At 41.4% G+C, this 18,524-nt stretch overlaps 1 protein-coding gene across 3 annotated transcripts in view; it reads right to left on the bottom strand.

Annotated features, from left to right (window-relative positions):
* CA8 (carbonic anhydrase 8) overlaps positions 1-18,524 on the bottom strand; it is a 124,349-nt gene that overhangs the window by 97,156 nt on the left and 8,669 nt on the right. For all 3 annotated transcript variants that reach the window (XM_021089340.1, XM_021089339.1, XM_021089341.1), the window contains one exon: positions 14,770-14,894. In XM_021089340.1, the coding sequence (XP_020944999.1) occupies positions 14,770-14,894 (125 nt within the window). The remainder of the gene's footprint in view (positions 1-14,769; positions 14,895-18,524) is intronic.

Below are 18,524 nucleotides of genomic sequence, written 5' to 3'. Positions count from 1 at the left end.
AAAACAGCAAGGCTGGGAACACAGTTAAAGCATGTCAGGGCTGATAAGTTAAGAACAATGCCCACTGATAAAAATCTGTAATATTTGTTCTTCCGTAACAAGGTGGATAAGTGACCTGTGTGTTTAAAAACTGTTGTAAAATATTTCCAGTGCCATACAATCCGGAACAGGATTAATGATTTAATCCCTGGACCCGGATCACAAGTTTTGATAAGCGAAACATCCATAAACTGCCCTTCGTTTTACATGTGGTTTAAACAACTGGGCCAAGCAAAGATGGTGAATTGGACACAAAACCACCCAAGTAAATTAGAAAAAACTAAATAAATGCTCCACATGCTTCAGAATCCTTGCTCCCTCCAAGCCCCCAACTCCTCCTGGAAAGTGAAACAGTGCAACTATCTCAGGGTCAATGGAGCTGCAGGCAAAAGGGGATGTGGTCCCAGCCAGTTAAAATGAACAAACCTGCAGTGAAAGGAAACAGGGCTTCCTTCACTGAGTCCCAGATGCCGTTGGGCTCTTGCTAACGCGCCGAGCCACAGAGCTCCAAAGGGGACGTGGGAGAATTCTGAAGAGTTAGTCTTAGGAACTGGAAACGCCTCTTCCCTGTTCCGTGTTCCCATAAAGAGGGATTTTCCCCCAAACAAACGTGGCCTTCCTCTCCACTCCTTCAACCAACTCCTTCTTTTTCCTTATCCCTCTTTTGAAATCTGAGCTACCCTAAGACAGTAGGCTAATAAACCAGACCTGGAACATCCCACCCCACCCCCACCTCCTCATCCCTCTCCCCCTCACCCTGCCCCCACCTCCCCACTGCCTGTACCTGAGCTGGTGACCCATTCTTCCTCACACTAAGCTGTGACGCCAACGTCTTTTAACCACGGCAGAGGCGATGCTTTCTTCTCCACTATCTGATGACTCTAAAGTTGCCTCTCTCCTCTGTCTTCTGAGCTCAGGCTGGGGAGAAGCCATCTCTTTCTGGGATCTCCCTGGAGATGTCCCCGAGGCATAGACCCACCAAGGAATAGTCAAAGGAGCTACATTAACTCTGAAGCCAAATAAATTGGCTCCACTGAATAAACTCTCTCATGCAGAGCTCTAAGTGACTTGTTACGCTGTGTTTAGAGAATGTACTTGCCCTAAGGTCCTCCAGTGAAAACATTAATTGATTTTTCTTAAGTCCACCTTTCATTTGTCAGGTCTTACAATTCCAAATACCTTCCTTTTATACTTAATGTTTATATTCAACAGTTTAAAATCTAGATTTCTTTTTTCTACTAATTTCAAGGTTTCTTAAAAAAAAAAAAAAAAAAAAAAAAAAAAAACACTGTAATGTCCCAAGTTAAACATCTGCATCTACCACAACTAATTATGCCCTTAAAATGCTTCTAGAAACCACTTTAAGTGAATACCAGATTTTGTAATCTGTAAGGGTATTTCCTACCACTGTTCTCAGTGAATGGTGTTTCCAATATTATACCATTTTTACAGCTTCTCCGTAAGTTCCTAAGGGTGGGAGCAAGTGCATTATCCTTATTTACCAGTTAGGGAATCGAGGTGAAACAACCACACCCAAGTCCGACAGCAAATACCACGGGGAAGCGGAATCGGAACGTAGCCCTGCTCGGGATGGAGGAAGCACAGGTAGTTGTAGGAAGTCCTAATAAGGGACCATAGAAGACACGGTAACCTAGCGAACTTTGGGAGATCACTCAGGAAAAGCCCTGAGAACAAGACAGGCTTGCCTGACTAGTGGAGATTTGCCTCAGGTCATTGGGTGGAGATGGGGTGAGACCTGCATTCAGGTTCAGACCCAGGGCGAGAGTTTAAGGCCCACCCTTCCGCTGATTTGAATACCGGATACCAAGGAGGAGCTACTACTCACAAAAAGGAAGAGGCAGTCGTTTCCCAGCCCCACTCCCCTAAGGTGATAAAAGTGCAGCCCACCTCATCCTCAGGGCAGAGCGTTCTTGCCTGCCCGCTTGTAAGCATCCTCTCTTAAATCTGTGTCTTGCCTATCACTTTGTCTCTCGCTTAATTCCTTCTGCGTGGAGGCACAAAGAACCTGCACCTCACTAAGTCCAGACACTGGGTGAGTGATTCTAATTCAAAAACCGGGAGTTCAGGTCCCAACCTGGGTTTTGGCTAGGGGTTTAGGCCATTAGTGCTGTCAGTGTCAGCCCTCCCTGTCTAATTGAAATGGAGTTTTAACTAAAAAACAACCCCCCCCCCCTTGGCTAAGAAGGCAGCTGCAAGCCTTTCCAGCTATGCTCCTCACTATCCCACCCTTCTTGTAATAATGTAACAACTGTGTGCTCTCTGTCCAAGCCAGCAGCCCTGCTAATCAGGTACCCAGCATTGCTTATCAGTTCTGCTTCTGTAACCTTGCTTGCTCAGTTTCTTAGGGAGGAACACTGTCTGCTTGGGGATGGGGGGGAGGTCCGGGATGCTTACATGGGAAAATCAAGACCTTGTAGTGTATAAAAGTTACTGAGAACAAAGACCTGGTGCTCAGACTCTGGAGGTGACTCCTCTGAGCCCGCACCGGTGCTGAATAAACCTTGCTTTTCCATATCTCCGAGTGCTGTTTGTCTCCTTCCGTTGCCACAGTTTTTGTGGTTTCCGCAACATAATAATCTGCATCACCCATCAGGCTGCCTCCTAGGGAACCACAACCCTAAAAAGTCCAATTTCCCATAGGATTCATGGGAATTCCACATTGTTCTAGGATTCCACAGTGATTTTTTTGTTGAAGCTAAGAGAAAAAAAAATGTGTTCAAGCACAGCAAAGCACTGGCTAGGGCAAAACTCTCTTACTAGCTCCACTGTGCCATCCTATCCTATCCTTAAATCCAAAAAATAAAAAGCAAAAACAACCAAACTGTATATAGTTTTCATATTGGTTAAAAGGTCTTATGAAGTTAAAAATCTCTTTAATATCCTTCTATTCAATTAGAAGTGTTAATCATACTGTTACTCAACTATCTGACGCAGGGAGTATTTACTTGACTGTCACTACAAAATAAGCTGATAATATAAATTCTACGGCATACACATAGCAATCATAGAAACGTGTCAGGAAAAATGGCCAGGAAATGTCATACTGACTAAACTTATAGACAATGTTATAGACAACATATTGAATAATGTATTCAACGAAAGGAGTGTAGGGGTTTTAAAGAGAAAAAAAGACTTTGAACTTTTTCCTCCGTTCTTCTTCTCTGCATTTCTTATTTGTAGGAACCAGCAAAAGCTTTTGGTTTCCCCCTCAGGATATTTTCCCAAGATTTGCATCATCACAGCCACAATCACCCTGTTGACCTCCCCCATCTCCTCCTAACAGAGGACAGACACACTCACAGTTGCCTGCCAGCCTCCTAGTTTCTAGCCCCATTTATAGATAGGAAGTCCGGGTTCGCAGAGGTTTACTGGCTTGCCCAAGGTTGCCGAGCTGGGGTTTCAATCCTGGTTTTCTGACTTCCAAGCCCAAACTCCTACTACCCCATCCTGACTCCCTCCTACATGAGCCCACCATTAATCCAGGCTGCAGCACAGGTGCCCTGTTCCCAGCTGCTTCCCAGAACCCAGACCTTTCCCAACGCTTCCCCACCATGAAAACACTCCTCTGCCTCTCCCTGACCCGGAAGCTGTGATCCTAGTTCCTCTAGCCTAGGGCCACCTGGAACAGGGCTGTACTTGGCACAGTTGATAAGCATTTCAACTGGGGAACAGTCATTTACATCTCAAAGAGCATATCTGCTTTCTAATAAATGTTTCCTAAATTTATCCCTAATAGCTTCTAATAGCTGGAGTTTGCATACAATACAGACAGAATAGCGGAGATGAGGCCCTTTTCAGTGGCAGAGAAACACTCATCAGTTTAGAAAAAAATGGGGGAGGAGAGAAATTACATACACTGCATTCAAACACACCCCACCCCCATGTAATAAAATCCCCATGAGTAGTCTAGCACCCTCACTGCTAGCACCATCACTTAGTCCAGGGCCTGAACAGTTTGGTTCCCAAGAAATACTTGTTGACTAGATGGATGAACAGATGGATGAAGAGACAGATGGACAAATGGAAGAATGGATAGAAATGAGTTAAAGACGACCACTTGGTTATGAACTACAGATTTATACCTGAGTCTATTGTTTATTGGAAGGCCTATTAAGAGAAGATATATTTTACTGTAGGATTTAGATCTGTTGGAACTCAATTTAAAATATTTTCTACATGCAAGTCTATAACCATCCATAAATTAATTATATATCATATTCATTTTTAGAAACTAATTTTTCATTTTGCACAAATTTGCCTACATACACAGTAAAAATCAGCTACACTATAATCGCTTCTTTTTTTTTTTTTTTTGTCTTTTTATCTTTTGTTGTTGTTGTTGTTGCTATTTCTTGGGCCGCTCCCGCGGCATATGGAGGTTCCCAGGCTAGGGGTCGAATCGGAGCTGTAGCCACTGGCCTACGCCAGAGCCACAGCACCGCGGGATCCGAGCCGCGTCTGCAACCTACACCACAGCTCACGGCAATGCTGGATCGTTAACCCACTGAGCAAGGGCAGGGACCGAACCCGCAACCTCATGGTTCCTAGTCGGATTCGTTAACCACTGCGCCACGACGGGAACTCCATAATCGCTTCTTTCCGTCAGTTTGCCAAAAAGAACTCTCCCACATCTTCAGACAATGACAAAGAATGATCTACTATAAGATATATACAAAGATAAAACTGAAGGCAGGTTCAAAGTGACTATTTAAAGGTCAAGTCAGCCTCATACAATTCTATTTCTAAGAGGAAACAGCAGATTGCCACATCATGCAGTCCCGCTAAAAGAACATTTGTTTGCTCAACACTAATTTATTTTCTACTCAGTAAACCCAGAGGTTTCTGTACTAAATACATTTTAATAAATGAAAAAAAAAAAACATGCTGAATCAAAGCAGAAGCCATGATTTTTATGGAATAAAAAGGCAAGTGTTCATTAGTATTCAGGAAACATCAAATTTGTCTTTATTTTTCTTAACCCAGGTATCAGAGGGCATTCCCGAAACTAGGACCACTGAAGATGCCATTACACCAGGCTCTCATTTCTTCAACCTGCTTATTCCTCAGGCTCAATCTGCTAGTCTAGTGGAAGATTCTGGGATCATTATAGATAAGAATCATTATAAGTAGTGTCCTTTTTCTGGTCAAAATGATAGAACTTCCCAGAGAAGCTGAACCAACTCAAATTGTTTCCTCTAGTGTGTCATCCTTAACTTCTCTTCATGGCAAGATTCTCTTTTTTTTCCCATAAAGCATCCTCAATCCACAGTAATAAATACTATTGCAAATAAAATCTCAAACGAGTTACTTTTTTTATTGAAGTATAGCTAATGTACAATGTTGTGTTAGTTTCCAGTGGACCGCAAAGTGATTCAGTTATATGTATATATTTATTCTTTTCCAGATCCTTTCCCAATATAGGTTATTGTAAGATATTGAGTATAGCTGCCTGTGCTATATAGTAGGTCCTTGCTGGTTATCTATCTTATATACAGTAGTGTGTATCTGTTAATCCCAAACTCCTAATTTATCCCTCCTCCTCCTTTCCCCTTTGGTAACCACAGGTTTGTTTTCTATGTCTGTGAGTCTGTTTCTGTTTTATAAATAAATTCATCTGTGGGAGTTCCCTTCGTGGCTCAGCGGTTAACGAACCCAACTAGGATCCATGAGGATGCGGGTTCAATCCTTGGCCTCACTCAGTAAGTTAAGTATCCAGCATTGCCATAAGCTGTGGCGTAGGTCGAAGATGCAGCTCGGATTCTGTGTTGTTGTTGTGTAGGCTGGCAGCTGTAGCTCCGATTCAACCCCTAGCCTGGAAATTTCCATATGACACGGGTATAGCCCTAAAAAACAAAAAGAGAAATAAATAAATTCATTTGTGTCATATTTTAGATTCCACAGATAAGTGATTTCATATGATATTTGTCTTTCTGATTTATTTTGCTTAATATGATAATCTCTAGGACCATCAAGTTGCTTTTCCTGGTAAGAACTGACTCTGGAAGGTGCGGGGAAAAAAAAGATCATTCCTGGGAGCAGAAGCCAGTTCACTGGTCTTGCGTGTCCTCTGTCATTTCCTAGGTGTGGGACCCTGAACTAGTTGCTTCCTCTCCAGATATTGGTAAGCATCTCAGCAGAGTGAGGCATGGGGGTTGGGGGGGCATTAAGGGGAATGAGATGGTCCATTACACCCACCCCAGGTCTCAGGGGTCAGCAAAATTCCACCTCCAAGACCCCACACCCTGGCACCATCACAAAGCCACTGAGTTCTGTCTACACAGCCTCCGAGGCCAGGGCACGCATGATGGCACAGCTGCACCAACCCCCTCCCCCTCAAGCGAGGTTGAAACATACCACCTCTGATCGGGGTGGGACTAGCAGTGGGTTGGGTGCAAGCAGACAGAAAAGTTCCTGCCAGCAGAGGTCCCAGAGAAGGCAAAGCCTGGGTTTCTCTCTTTCAATCTAAACCACTAGAGAAAAGACCAACAGTCAAGGATAACTCTTAATTGGGATATTCAGTTAACCAAAGCACTACTCCTTCACCCTGGCCACACATTATGCTTTCCTACAAGGTCCTCTGTGACCCTTAACATTTTGGAGCTTCAGATTTCTCCTAGGTTAGACAGGAGTGTGGGAAGTTAGTTTGATATAACTTGTTTGGGTGCTCTCTAAAGTTCCTTTTAAAAAATAAAGTATTTAATTATACCCCCTTATGTATCCGATCCTCATGTTCCAAGTGACTGAAGTCTTGGAAAGTCAATGGAAGCCTCTATTTTGGAAGAGGGTCACAAACTTGAAGTTCAACCTAGGATGCCCGTGGAAATAACTTGAAAAGATCATTTCACTATTAGCCAGGCATCCTTGTTCTGGTGTCTCTTCAGGGTAGTAAAACAAATGAATAAAAATAAACATCTTGCTGTCAAATGAGTATGCAAACGTCTTGGGAGCAGCCACCCAAAAGGCCAGGTCTTTTTCACTAAAAGAACACTTAAATGGTAGACATTAGTATCTGCCTAAAAAGAAAAGAAGATTCAGAAAGACACATGCACCCTTGTGTTCATGGCAGCACTATTCACAATAGCCAAGACATGGGAACAACCTAAATGTCCACCAACAGATGAACGGATTAAGATGTGGTACATATACACAATGGAATACTAATCAGCTATAAAAAAGAATGAAATAATGCCATTTACAGCAACATGGATGCAACCAGAGATTCTCATAATAAGTGAAGTCAGAAAGAGAAAGACAAATACCGTATGATATCATATATATGTGAAATCTAAAATATGGCATAAATGAACCTATCTACAGAACAGAAACAGACACACAGACATGGAGAACAGACTTGTGGTTGCCAAAGTGGAGGGGAAGGGGGAGAGAGTGGAGTGGACTGGGAGCTTGGGATTAATAAATGCAAACTATTACATTTTGAATGGATGGGCAATGGGGTCCTGCTGTATAGCACAGAGAACTATGTCCAATCTCTTGGGATAGAACATGATGGAAGATATTATGAGAAAAAGAATGTATATGTAGGTATGACTGGGTCACTTTGCTGTACAACAGAAATTGGCACAATACTGTAAATCAACTATACTTTTTTAAAAAAAGGAAAGAAAGAAAAGAAGAATGTAGGATATCTGGAGACCTGGGACACTGGTGGGTGGACAGGGTATAACATTCAGGATGGGCCCTTTATTATGAGATTCACTCTTCATGCTGTTTTGTTGGCCTACTTTGCCCCTAAGATCTGGACTCTACACAATCTGAGACTCCTTGTCTACAAGACAGAACTTCACCTAATGCAATCAGCTTTCCATAAACAGCTGGTATGTGGCTCAGTTATCACTGAGCCCATTCAGAGTACACAGAGCAAGAGATGATTTTTAAATACAACATCAAGATAAGAGTCTGCTCTACAATATGCTCTGCCTCTGTCCTGATAATTCACTCTCAAATTGTAAACTTTCGGGCCCAAAGGGCAAGAAAGTCAAACCTGCCGTCCAGGATATCCTGGTGGGCTGTGGGCAAAATCGGTGCCCATCCTGACACAACTATCATCCACTGGAAGCGAAATGAGAAAAACAGAAAGAACATAGGGATTTTTTAAAAAGCTGACTCTATTCAATGTACAGGCCTGTGTTTATTCTGAAACCATGGCCTTCCCACATCAGGCTATTAAAGATCCTCTCTTTCCAAAATGATGGAGACAGCAGAGAGTAATGTTAGCTGAAAAAGGTAAAACTTGGCCACACTGTTGGTCTCCCCATCCTCTAGTTGTTTCCTTTTAAATTTTACTGCTCCTTGGAATTCCCATTGTGGCACGGCGGAAAGGAATCCGACTAGGAACCATGAGGTTGTGGGTTCAATCCCTGGCCTCGCTCAGTGGGTTAAGGATCTGGCGTTGCCGTGAGTTGTGGTGTAGGTCACAGACACGGCTCGGATCCTGAGTTGCTGTGGCTGTGGTGTAGGGCAACAGCTGTAGCTCCAATTCGACCCCTAACCTGGGAACCTCCATATGCCAAGAGTGCACTGAAAAAAAATAACAATAATAACTAAATCAATAAATTTTACTGCTACGGCATAAAATCTAAATGCCTGGGACATAGTGTCCTATGGAAGTATGAAAGCAGCGATTCATGTATAAAGGTTAATCATAATTTAGCAGGACTTATACAGAGTTAGGCTACCTTGAAGCAGCAAAGATGATGACAGTTTTCACAAACAAAACGATGAAAACAGAATACACAGCCCACAAGCTGATTTTGAACCTACATGCCTGGAGGTTGCTCCATTAATCAGATTTATAAAAAATTAATATGAATGGAATAACTAATTCCAGTGAGACGGCAGATGCACAAAGGACCCCACTGTGGGTAAAATCACAAAATTCATACAGCACTGAAGTTGTACTTCAAGAGCTAAGAGGTCTAATGACCCTCCAAAGAAAATATGAAGCTTCTGCAGCCACCAGAAGGGCAAACTCAGAGGAGTTAATGTGACTGAATCCCATACTTGTCTTAAATCAACAACCTTCTGCTTATATTCGCTGTCTTGATTAAACATCGCAATGCAAAGTATCCACACATTAAGTAAAGAATTCCAGCTGGTAGACGTTACCCAGATATTTGCAGGAATATAGTTAATATATACAAACCCATTATGCTTTCAGGTAACAGGAAGAAAAATGCAGCACAATTTGCTTTTTCTCTTGTTAAAGTGCCATCATTTAAGCAGATCATGGGAGTATTCATAATAGAATTCAGATTTACAAGGTGAAAAGCATGGGGAGAGATGTCAGGTAGCCGTGCAAGCATGTATGTTTCTGAAAACCACAAATCTCAAGCAAGGAAAGCAGAAATGACGTACTTTAGCCATCTTGTTGAGCACAGAGCTGCAGTTTAAATTGTTTAATGTCGGAGTTCCCGTCATGGCGCAGTGGTTAACGAATCCGACTAGGAACCATGAGGTTGCGGGTTCGGTCCCTGCCCTTGCTCAGTGGGTTAATGATCCAGCGTTGCCGTGAGCTGTGGTGAAGGTTGCAGACGCGGCTCGGATCCCACGTTGCTGTGGCTCTGGCGTAGGCCAGTAGCTACAGCTCCGATTCGACCCCTAGCCTGGGAACCTCCATATGCCGCGGGAGCGGCCCAAAGAAATAGCAAAAAGACAAAAAATAAATAAATAAATAAATTGTTTAATGTCACGAAACTGTGTTAATTTTTGAAGTAATATGGGTTCTGACTACTAATAATATTAAATATATATATAAAACAGGATTGCTTTATACCTGTATTTATAATTTCTAGAAGGGGGAGCTTGATGAATAGCTGTTAAAAGTCATTTCTACATTATATGTAACAGACATGGTAAATATTTGTTTACAGTGTTTGTTTAATAAACCATCTATTTAAGTTTAAGTGAAGTCAAAAAAAAAGGAAATATGTATAAATACGTCATTTAGATTAAAGCTTAAAGATTAAAGCTAATCTTTTCATTGAACTATAGTTGATTTACATTGTTATGTTAATTTCAGTTGGACAGCAAAGTGATTCAGTTATATATATTTTTTTTTCAGAGTCTTTCCTATTATAGGTTATTAAAAATATTGAATATAGTTTCCTGTGCTATGCAATAGGTCCTTTTTGGTTATCTTTTTGCTTTTTAGGGCCACACCTGCAGCATATGGAAGTTCTCAGGCTAGAGCTGAATTGGAGCTGCAGCTGCAGGCCTATACCACAGCCACAGTAATGGGGGATCTGTGCCATGTCTATGACCTACACCACAGCTCATGGCAACATTGGATCCTTAACCCACTGAGTGAGGCTGGGGATTGAACCCACATCCTCATAAATACTAGTTGGGTTCGTTACCATTGAGCCACAATGGGAACTTCCGGTTATTTATTTTCTATACAATAGTATGAATCTGTTAATCTCAAACTCCTAATTTATCCCCCCACCGGCTTCTTTGGTAACCATGAGTTTGTTGTCTATGTCCATGGGTCTATTCTGTTTTGTATATAAGTTCACTTGTATCATTTTTTTTTAAGATTTCATATATAAGTGATATCATATATTTGTCTTTGTCTGACTTACTCCACTAGCAATACTTACTGACACTGATAATCTCTAGGTCCATCTATGCTGCTGCAAGCGTCCTAAAAAATTATTTATTAAATCATGTACCCATGACAGTATGCAGTCCCCTCACTCTCCACTGTCTCACTGGCCATGTCCTTGTGTTCCGAGTGGACGCTGATGGCAGTTTAGGACATGGGAATGGCGGCAAGTTATCTACCTATCTCCGCATTAGCCATCCTATTCCCTCCTGAAATGTTCTAGTGAAGTTTCTCTCTCCTTTTTTTCACCACACCAGATGAGCTCTCTCCCCCTAAAAACCAAGCACACTGTTAAAACAAAACAAAACGCACTGGCCAGCAGATACCTCCTACTTCCACTAACCCACATCATTTATGCACTCGCTAGGATCCAGCACTAAACGTCTGATGACTGACACAAGTAGTTTCTCTAGCACTGGATCAGAGGTAATCTGGGATAACAAAGAATTTAAATGTTATTCATCACCTGTTTGGGGACAATTATCATCAGTAATCCCATCATCCTAGATATAAATATATTTCTGCAGAAACAAAGTCTCATGACCAGAATTTAATCTCCACTCAACATAATCCATGAGGCTGGGCTTAATGGACCAGAGCAGTTAAAACTTCAACAAAAAACAAGTAGCAGGACCAGTCTGAACATTTGGCCTGGAAATTCTACTCCACTGCAGAGTGAATCATACACTCACCTGACATGATTCAACTTGCCCAGGCTGTATATTCTATGTCATAAGAAAAGCCACCGAGTCCCCATCTGGAAATTGTTGCTCAACCAACCACTCCCATCTCTTCATAAATTTTGGATTACAAGAGTATGCATTTGAAGGTTGGTTGAGACGGAAAAAGCTTTTCACACCCAAGGAAGAGGGCAGAGCTGAGGCCCTGACAGCCCAGTGTGTTTCTGTCCTTCCTCTGCTCTCTACTTCCCAGCAGGCTTAATTATTTGGGATCATTGTGTGCCCTCTCTCCTCTTTGACCTGTTCTGGTGTGACCTCTTCCTGCTCACACTGGGAAGGACAAGGCCACAGCCAGAGCTGACAGAGAAACAGGGCAGAGTTGCTGGGAGGCACTGGAAGTGAGAACGTGTCTGTAGGCACTGAGAAAAAAAGCACCTGGGAAGGTAACACTGGAAGACTCGACCCTGCCCATCAAGCCTTTAAAGAAGCTGTCTTCTCTCACTGTCCTATCTCACACCACATATACTGGTCATCATACTGCAACTGGGTTTTCTTCCCCTTCCATCCTGAAAACATTTAACAATATTTCCATTTTTTATAAAAATTTTAAAATAAAAAAATAGGAGTTCCCATCATGGTGCATCAGAAATGAATCCGACTAGGAACCATGAGGTTTCGGGTTCGATCCCTGGCCTTGCTCAGCAGGTTAAGGATGCGGCATTGCTGTGAGCTGTGGTGTAAGTCACAGATGCAACTTGGATCTGGAGTTGCTGTGGCTGTGGTGTAGGCCGGCAGCAACAGCTCTAATTAGACCCCTAGCCTGGGAACCTCCATATGCCACGGGTGCGGCCCTAAAAAAGAAAAAATAAATAAAAAATAAAAAAGTAAAATCAAAGTAATATTTCTATTTTAAGATTGAGTTTTTTAATGAAAGGACATTTTGAGCTTTCAAAAGAAATGTTTAAATTATTATTAAAGTAACATTGAGAAATACTTTCTCTGGCTTCATTCTTTAAGGTAGATATAACAAATTTATATAAATTAAATAGTAGTATCCTACTGTGTAGCACAGGGTACCATATCCAATTTCCTGGGATAGACCATGATGGAAAAGAATAAACGTAAAATAAAATAAATCTTTAAAATAAAAATAAAAGTACAAAAGAATGTGTTATACATATGTATGTATAACTGAGTCACTTTGCTACTTTGCTGTACAGAATTGGCACAACACTGTAAATCAACTGTACTTTTATTTTAAAAAATTAATTAATTAATTCAACAGTAGTGATTTCCAGTCTATGAGGCAGGTCTGGATGCGGCACCTCATCGGGAGCAATTTCATACTTAAATATGTGCAGTTGGAAATGACAGAAGGAAGACTGGCATTTCGGCAGCCCCCCAAATAGATTGTTACCTGCCATTGATGAGCTATATTCCCGAGTGAACTGCGGGTCCTTAGAGAAATAAATATGAATAAGGCCTGGACCAACAGAGACATTCCATCAATTTCACCAGCATGGGCTGTCTCTGAAGTACCCACATCACACTCCATGTTGGGAGTAACAGGAAAGTGAGAAGGATACTTTTTCTTCAGGAGCTGATGTCTTCTTAGCTGGCACCACTATAACAAATGACCATAGACCAGGGCCTTAAATAATAGAACGTATTTCTCATAGTTCTGGAGGCTGGGAAGTCCAAGATCTGGTGTCTGACAGAGACCCACTTCCTGGCTCTTATGTGATGGTCTCTCATGTCCTCACACGGCAGGGAGCAGGGAGAAGCAAGCTCCCGGGCTCTGCTCTGCTTCTATGGGACCCTTATGAGGACACTAATCCCATTCACAGGGGCAGCAGCCTCATAATCTCATCTAACCCCAATCACCTCCCAAAGGCCCCACCTCCTAATAATATCACAGGATGCAGGTTTCCACACATGAACTGGGGGCTCATTAACACCTCATAACAGGAACCCACAATCAATGAAGATTCACAAGCTGTGAGCTCAACGCCACAGCAGCAACCTGTCAAGGACACTGGGAGCACAGAAGAGGGAGAAATTAGAACTGCTTAGGAAGGAACTCAGAAAAAGTCCCATGGAAGAAATGATCTTTCAACTAGACATGGAAGAAAGAGTAGGAGCTGACTAAGCAGTGAGGAAATTCTTCAGACAAAAGACTGCCTCTAAAAATTTCTAACTTTCTCTTTCTCCAATTGCTTGGGGTGAATAAAACCAACCTATCAATTTTTTTTTTTTTTTTTTGGCTTTTTAGGGCCACACCCATAGCATATGAAGTTCCCAGGCTAGGGGTTGAATCGGAGCTACAGCTGCAGGCCTACACCACAGCCACAGCAACACAGGATCTGAGCCACATCTGTGACCTACACCACAGCTCAAGGCAATGCCGTATCCCCAACCCACTGAGTGAGGCCACGGATCGAACCCACATCCTCAGGGACACTAGTCAGATTCATTTCCGCTGCGCAACAACAGAAACTCCCCACCGACCAATTTTAAATCAGAGCTAAACTAGACTTTTAATTACTGTTGAAGTTTCTCCAAAAGTTATTTGTTTTCAGCTTACGATCAGAGCATCTACAAAAGTGACCTACAGAATTTGCAGAAGCAGCAGAACGTTTACAACACTAATAACACCAGGAAGAAACACTAGCATATTTTACCTGTATAACCAACTGCACAAGGGCACTCTCCAAGCCCAGTGAGGCTGATGGAAAGCTTCATTTGCCGCCCCAAGCTTACATTTCATTGAGCACTTTTTTATTTTACATAAATTGATAAAATTCAAGAGCTACTTTTAAACTGAACCATTTTCATTTCTTGTCATTTGAGTTATAATAGTTGTAAATAACAAATATGGTCAAAAAGAAAGAGAATGGATAAATACATTATGACACATCCTGGTAACAGTATCTTACGCAGTTATTTAAATGGGGATCTTTGAAGAATATTTTGGGATAATGAAAATAGAAACTTAATATACATAACATAAATTCAATTTTTCAACTTTATTAACAAATGTGTGAGTACTGAAATAAATAAAGGTGTATCAGCATATTAATGGCTACATTAGTTTACTAGTGATTTTATGACCTTTATATTTCTATAACTCTGCAAATATTCTATGTATGCTTTCATAATTTCTTCTTTGTATGATAAACATAAAATATAGGGTAAATGTCATATTTAATGTAATACATTTTGAATCAAGTGTTAAATTGTTTCTGTGTCTCTGTCCATGAGTTTCATAAAGAATATTTTCTGCATAAAAAAAATTGCTTATAACCACACACACACAAAAAAAAAAAACTAAACCATCTTCAGTAAATCACTGCATGCTTTGTACATGAACAACAAGAGTTTTATAAGCTGATTTGTTCTTCTTACCTCCATGGGGAAAGCTTTGAAATTTACTGTGTGCTCAGAACCACGCTGGTTTTCTCTTCCCCAATGAAATCTAACTTCGTACAGTTCAAATTCATGTCCCTGAGGCAGTGGACCTCCTGAAAGAACTGGAAAAAAAGAAAATAAAATGTATCTAATTACACCTCAAACACATTCATCAACACAGCATTATAAACAGTGAGGACATTTTTTGCCAAAAAGATCTCATGAGCTCCATAGATTAAGTTCATATAGCCAAGATGAGAAGTGTGTCTCAACTTTGAGATGAATTTATATTGTCATCTTGATATCGTAGAAGTTCAAAAACTCGGGAATACTTAGGAATGATAAGTATTTGTTAACTTCCTGTGTATTTTAGGCATACGCATGGACGGAGAAAACACATACAATAACCATACTCTCTGAGACTTAAGTTTAGCATTGATCAGGGACTAGAATAATGGTCTGAGTCTCAGACTGGCCAATAATTCACTGCAGACCTATCAATAAATTAAGCCTTGTTTTCAAATAATCCATTTATATGAGCAGGCTTTCAATTCAGAGAACAGGTGTCAGCTAACCAAGTTATCTACAAAGATAATGATTATTAAGCCAACAGGATCTTTCAACAATGAAATCACATATTTAAAACAAAAAAGCAATCTATCATTCTGTGTCACATCAACACAAATGAAATGAAATTGTGATGGAGTATTAACACTACTTAAAAGAGTACGTTTTGTTGATGAGTCCCTGTCTCTATGTCTCATTTCTGGATATAACCCAGACCTTTGTCCCAAATAAGGGCACTATAAAGGATTATGAAAAATACATCTTGTCTTGAAACAAGAAAAAACTTCCATTCATTAAACACTCCCTGATAGCATATGGAAAAACTTGAAATAAAATGTATTACAAAAGGCCAATTTTGACACAAATCAAAGTTCTTGGCACTTTTCCTATTTAAAAAAAAAAAAAGGTTCATTCTAAATGGTGTCAGGAAAGAATTATTGGTTATTTTCGGTCAAGGAGCTGAGAAAAGCCACCCCCTACCCCAGATGTGGTCTTTCTGAAAGAAGTCAGTGTTCACATGCCGGTTGTTGGTGTAAAGGAAGCAACAGGGGCCAACCTGAGTATCACAGTGACGAATGGCTCTGCTTCCCCTCCTCCCTCTGAACTCAAGGAGGACAAGGGGACCTGGTACAGCCGTATTTCCTTCCTTCTCTGGTTCTTCACTTAATAACTTGTCCCCAAAAGAATATAAAGCTGGGAGTTCCTGTGGTGGCACAGTGGAAACGAATCTGACTAGTATCCATGAGGATGCAGGTTCAATCCCTGGCCTCGCTCAGTGGGTCAGGGATCTGGCGTGAGCTGTGGTGTAGGTCGAAGATATGGCTTGGATCTTGCGTTGCTGTGGCTGTGGTGTAGGCCGGCAGACACCTTTGATTGGACCCCTAGCCTGGGAACTTCCATGTGCCGAGGGTGTGGCCCTAAAAAGCAAAAAATAAATGAATAAATAAAGTTGCTTCCATCAAGGTTTCTATCCTGCAGCCAGATGGCATAAATCAGAAAGAAGAGCAAAGACAGGTCCTTGCAAAAACAGGGAACTAGGTTTACTATGCTATGATAAACCATCATGGAGAAGAATTTTTTCTTTTTCTTTTTTTTGGCATTTTTAAGGCCACACCCATGGCATATGGAGATTCCCAGGCTAAAGGTCTATTCGGAGCTACGGCAGCCAGCCTACACCACAGCCACAGCAACACCAGATCTAAGCCACATCTGTTACCTACTCCACAGCTCACAGCAACACCGGATCCTTAACCCACTGAGCGAGGCCAGGGATCAAACCTGCATCCTCATGGATACTAGTCAGATTCTTAACCCGCTGAGCCACAATAGAAACTCCTAAACCTAGATTTTTAAACTGCACTCCCTCAGCTGAGTTTTACAATCTCATTCTGTTTGCTAGAACAATTCAAAAAAATGAAATATGTGGATAAAAAGGGGTCACTGGTCTCCAGAACCGCCATGCAGGCTCACTGCTTCTTCTTCAATAACCATCACACTGTGCCTTGAAGAAGGTCTAAAGTGTTTTTCTCTCAATCAGGGGGCCAACAGCTTCTAAATAACCTCAAAATGCTTTCCCTTCCCTTGGCCATCCAAAAGGCAGTCTTAAGAAAAACTGGGAAGGAAGCCTGGGGTCCACCCAGTGTGCCCCCGCAACCAAAAAGAGTCAGTGGGAAAGGCCTCACACTGCATCCCTGCCTGCACCATCAGGAGTGAGAAGACCCCTCACCCTGTGCATCTACAAGCAGACCTGAGGCTTCCAGGGTGGGAGCTGGGGTGTCTCTAACATGCTAATGTTAAAAGAAAGCAGAAAATTGCCTTGGACAAGGCTTAGCTCCACACAGCTGAGGAAAAAGAAAGGGGAGTATTGTGGAATGAAGCATATATGAGCTGGGACAGAGCATTAAAAAAATCCTTCCCAGGAACCCTCCTACACTGTTGGTGGGAATATAAATTGGTACAACTACTTTGGAAAACAGTATGGAGGTTCCTCAGAAAACTAAATACAGAACTACCACATGATCCAGCAATCCCACTCCTGGGCATATATTTGGACCAAACTATAATTCATAAAGAACAGCAGAAAGTGACAGAACATTGTAAATCAACTGTAATTTTTTAAAAAATAAAATTGTTTCTGCTGCACTACAACAGGAACTCCTAGAGCTGATATTTTTAAATGCTCTGGAAATTCAAAGTGCACAGACATGTGTCTTATTGGGGAGATGTTCCAGGCCCACAGGGGTTCCTGTGAAAAATATTTTGACCAATATTTTTTGATCATCTACATTGTAGCAGGTACCATATTAAGTGCTTAAGATACACTGATGTTGACAAAACAGACTTATCACCAGCCCCCCGGATTTTATGTTCTCTTGGGATGAAAGTAAATTCATACATTCATGAAGATCAGATTGTTGCTGTGATCTCTGGTTCTTCCATGGTTATTATGTTCCAGAAAATTATAATGAAGCCAGATCCTCAGGGCCTTACATTCCACTGGGCTGAAGATGAACACAAAGAAGGGAAGCACTATGCCCAGGCCTGGTCCCCAAGGAGAGGTGACAAAGGGGCAGCTTTCAGCCGGGAATTGACTCTGGTACCTTGCACTGTTGCTGCAGATGAATAATCCAAAGTTAAACCACACTGAAATTGCAAGGCTGTGCAAAGCCATAAAAAAATGACAAATTCCTGAATTCAGAATTTTATGAGGTGCCAGGGAGCAGCATTACCCACTCATCCCCAAAGAATGATTGTGTTTACAGACAACAAATAAACAGCGGCTCTGTTTTACCCATTTGGCAACATCCTCTCTAGGCATTATTCTCCCTTTTGACCGTTTACTTTTTATAAGAAAACTGGTCACACCAAAAGGGGAACACTTTTTTCTCCATTTATGAATAGCAACTCTTGCTGAGTGCTATTTTGTCACTATGTGGCAGGTTTATTTTTTGTGGTATCATAGTGTCCAATAAAATCATGATGAAACACACATGTATAACTGCATCACTTTGTAGTACAGCAGAAATATCACAACATTGTAAATCAACTATAGGTCAATAAAACTTTCAAAAATGAAAAAAAAAACAGTGAAACAACATGAAACTCACTGATGATATACCGCATTTCCTTAGCATAACGAACTCGTTAGAAGGACACAGTGTACACTGATGCCATTGCTACCTCCA

Source organism: Sus scrofa, chromosome 4, assembly GCF_000003025.6.
Source record: "Sus scrofa isolate TJ Tabasco breed Duroc chromosome 4, Sscrofa11.1, whole genome shotgun sequence".
NCBI classification, from domain to species: domain Eukaryota; kingdom Metazoa; phylum Chordata; class Mammalia; order Artiodactyla; family Suidae; genus Sus; species Sus scrofa.
The sequence above is the reverse complement of the archived record's forward strand: the minus strand, read 5'-3'. Positions and strand labels throughout refer to the sequence as shown.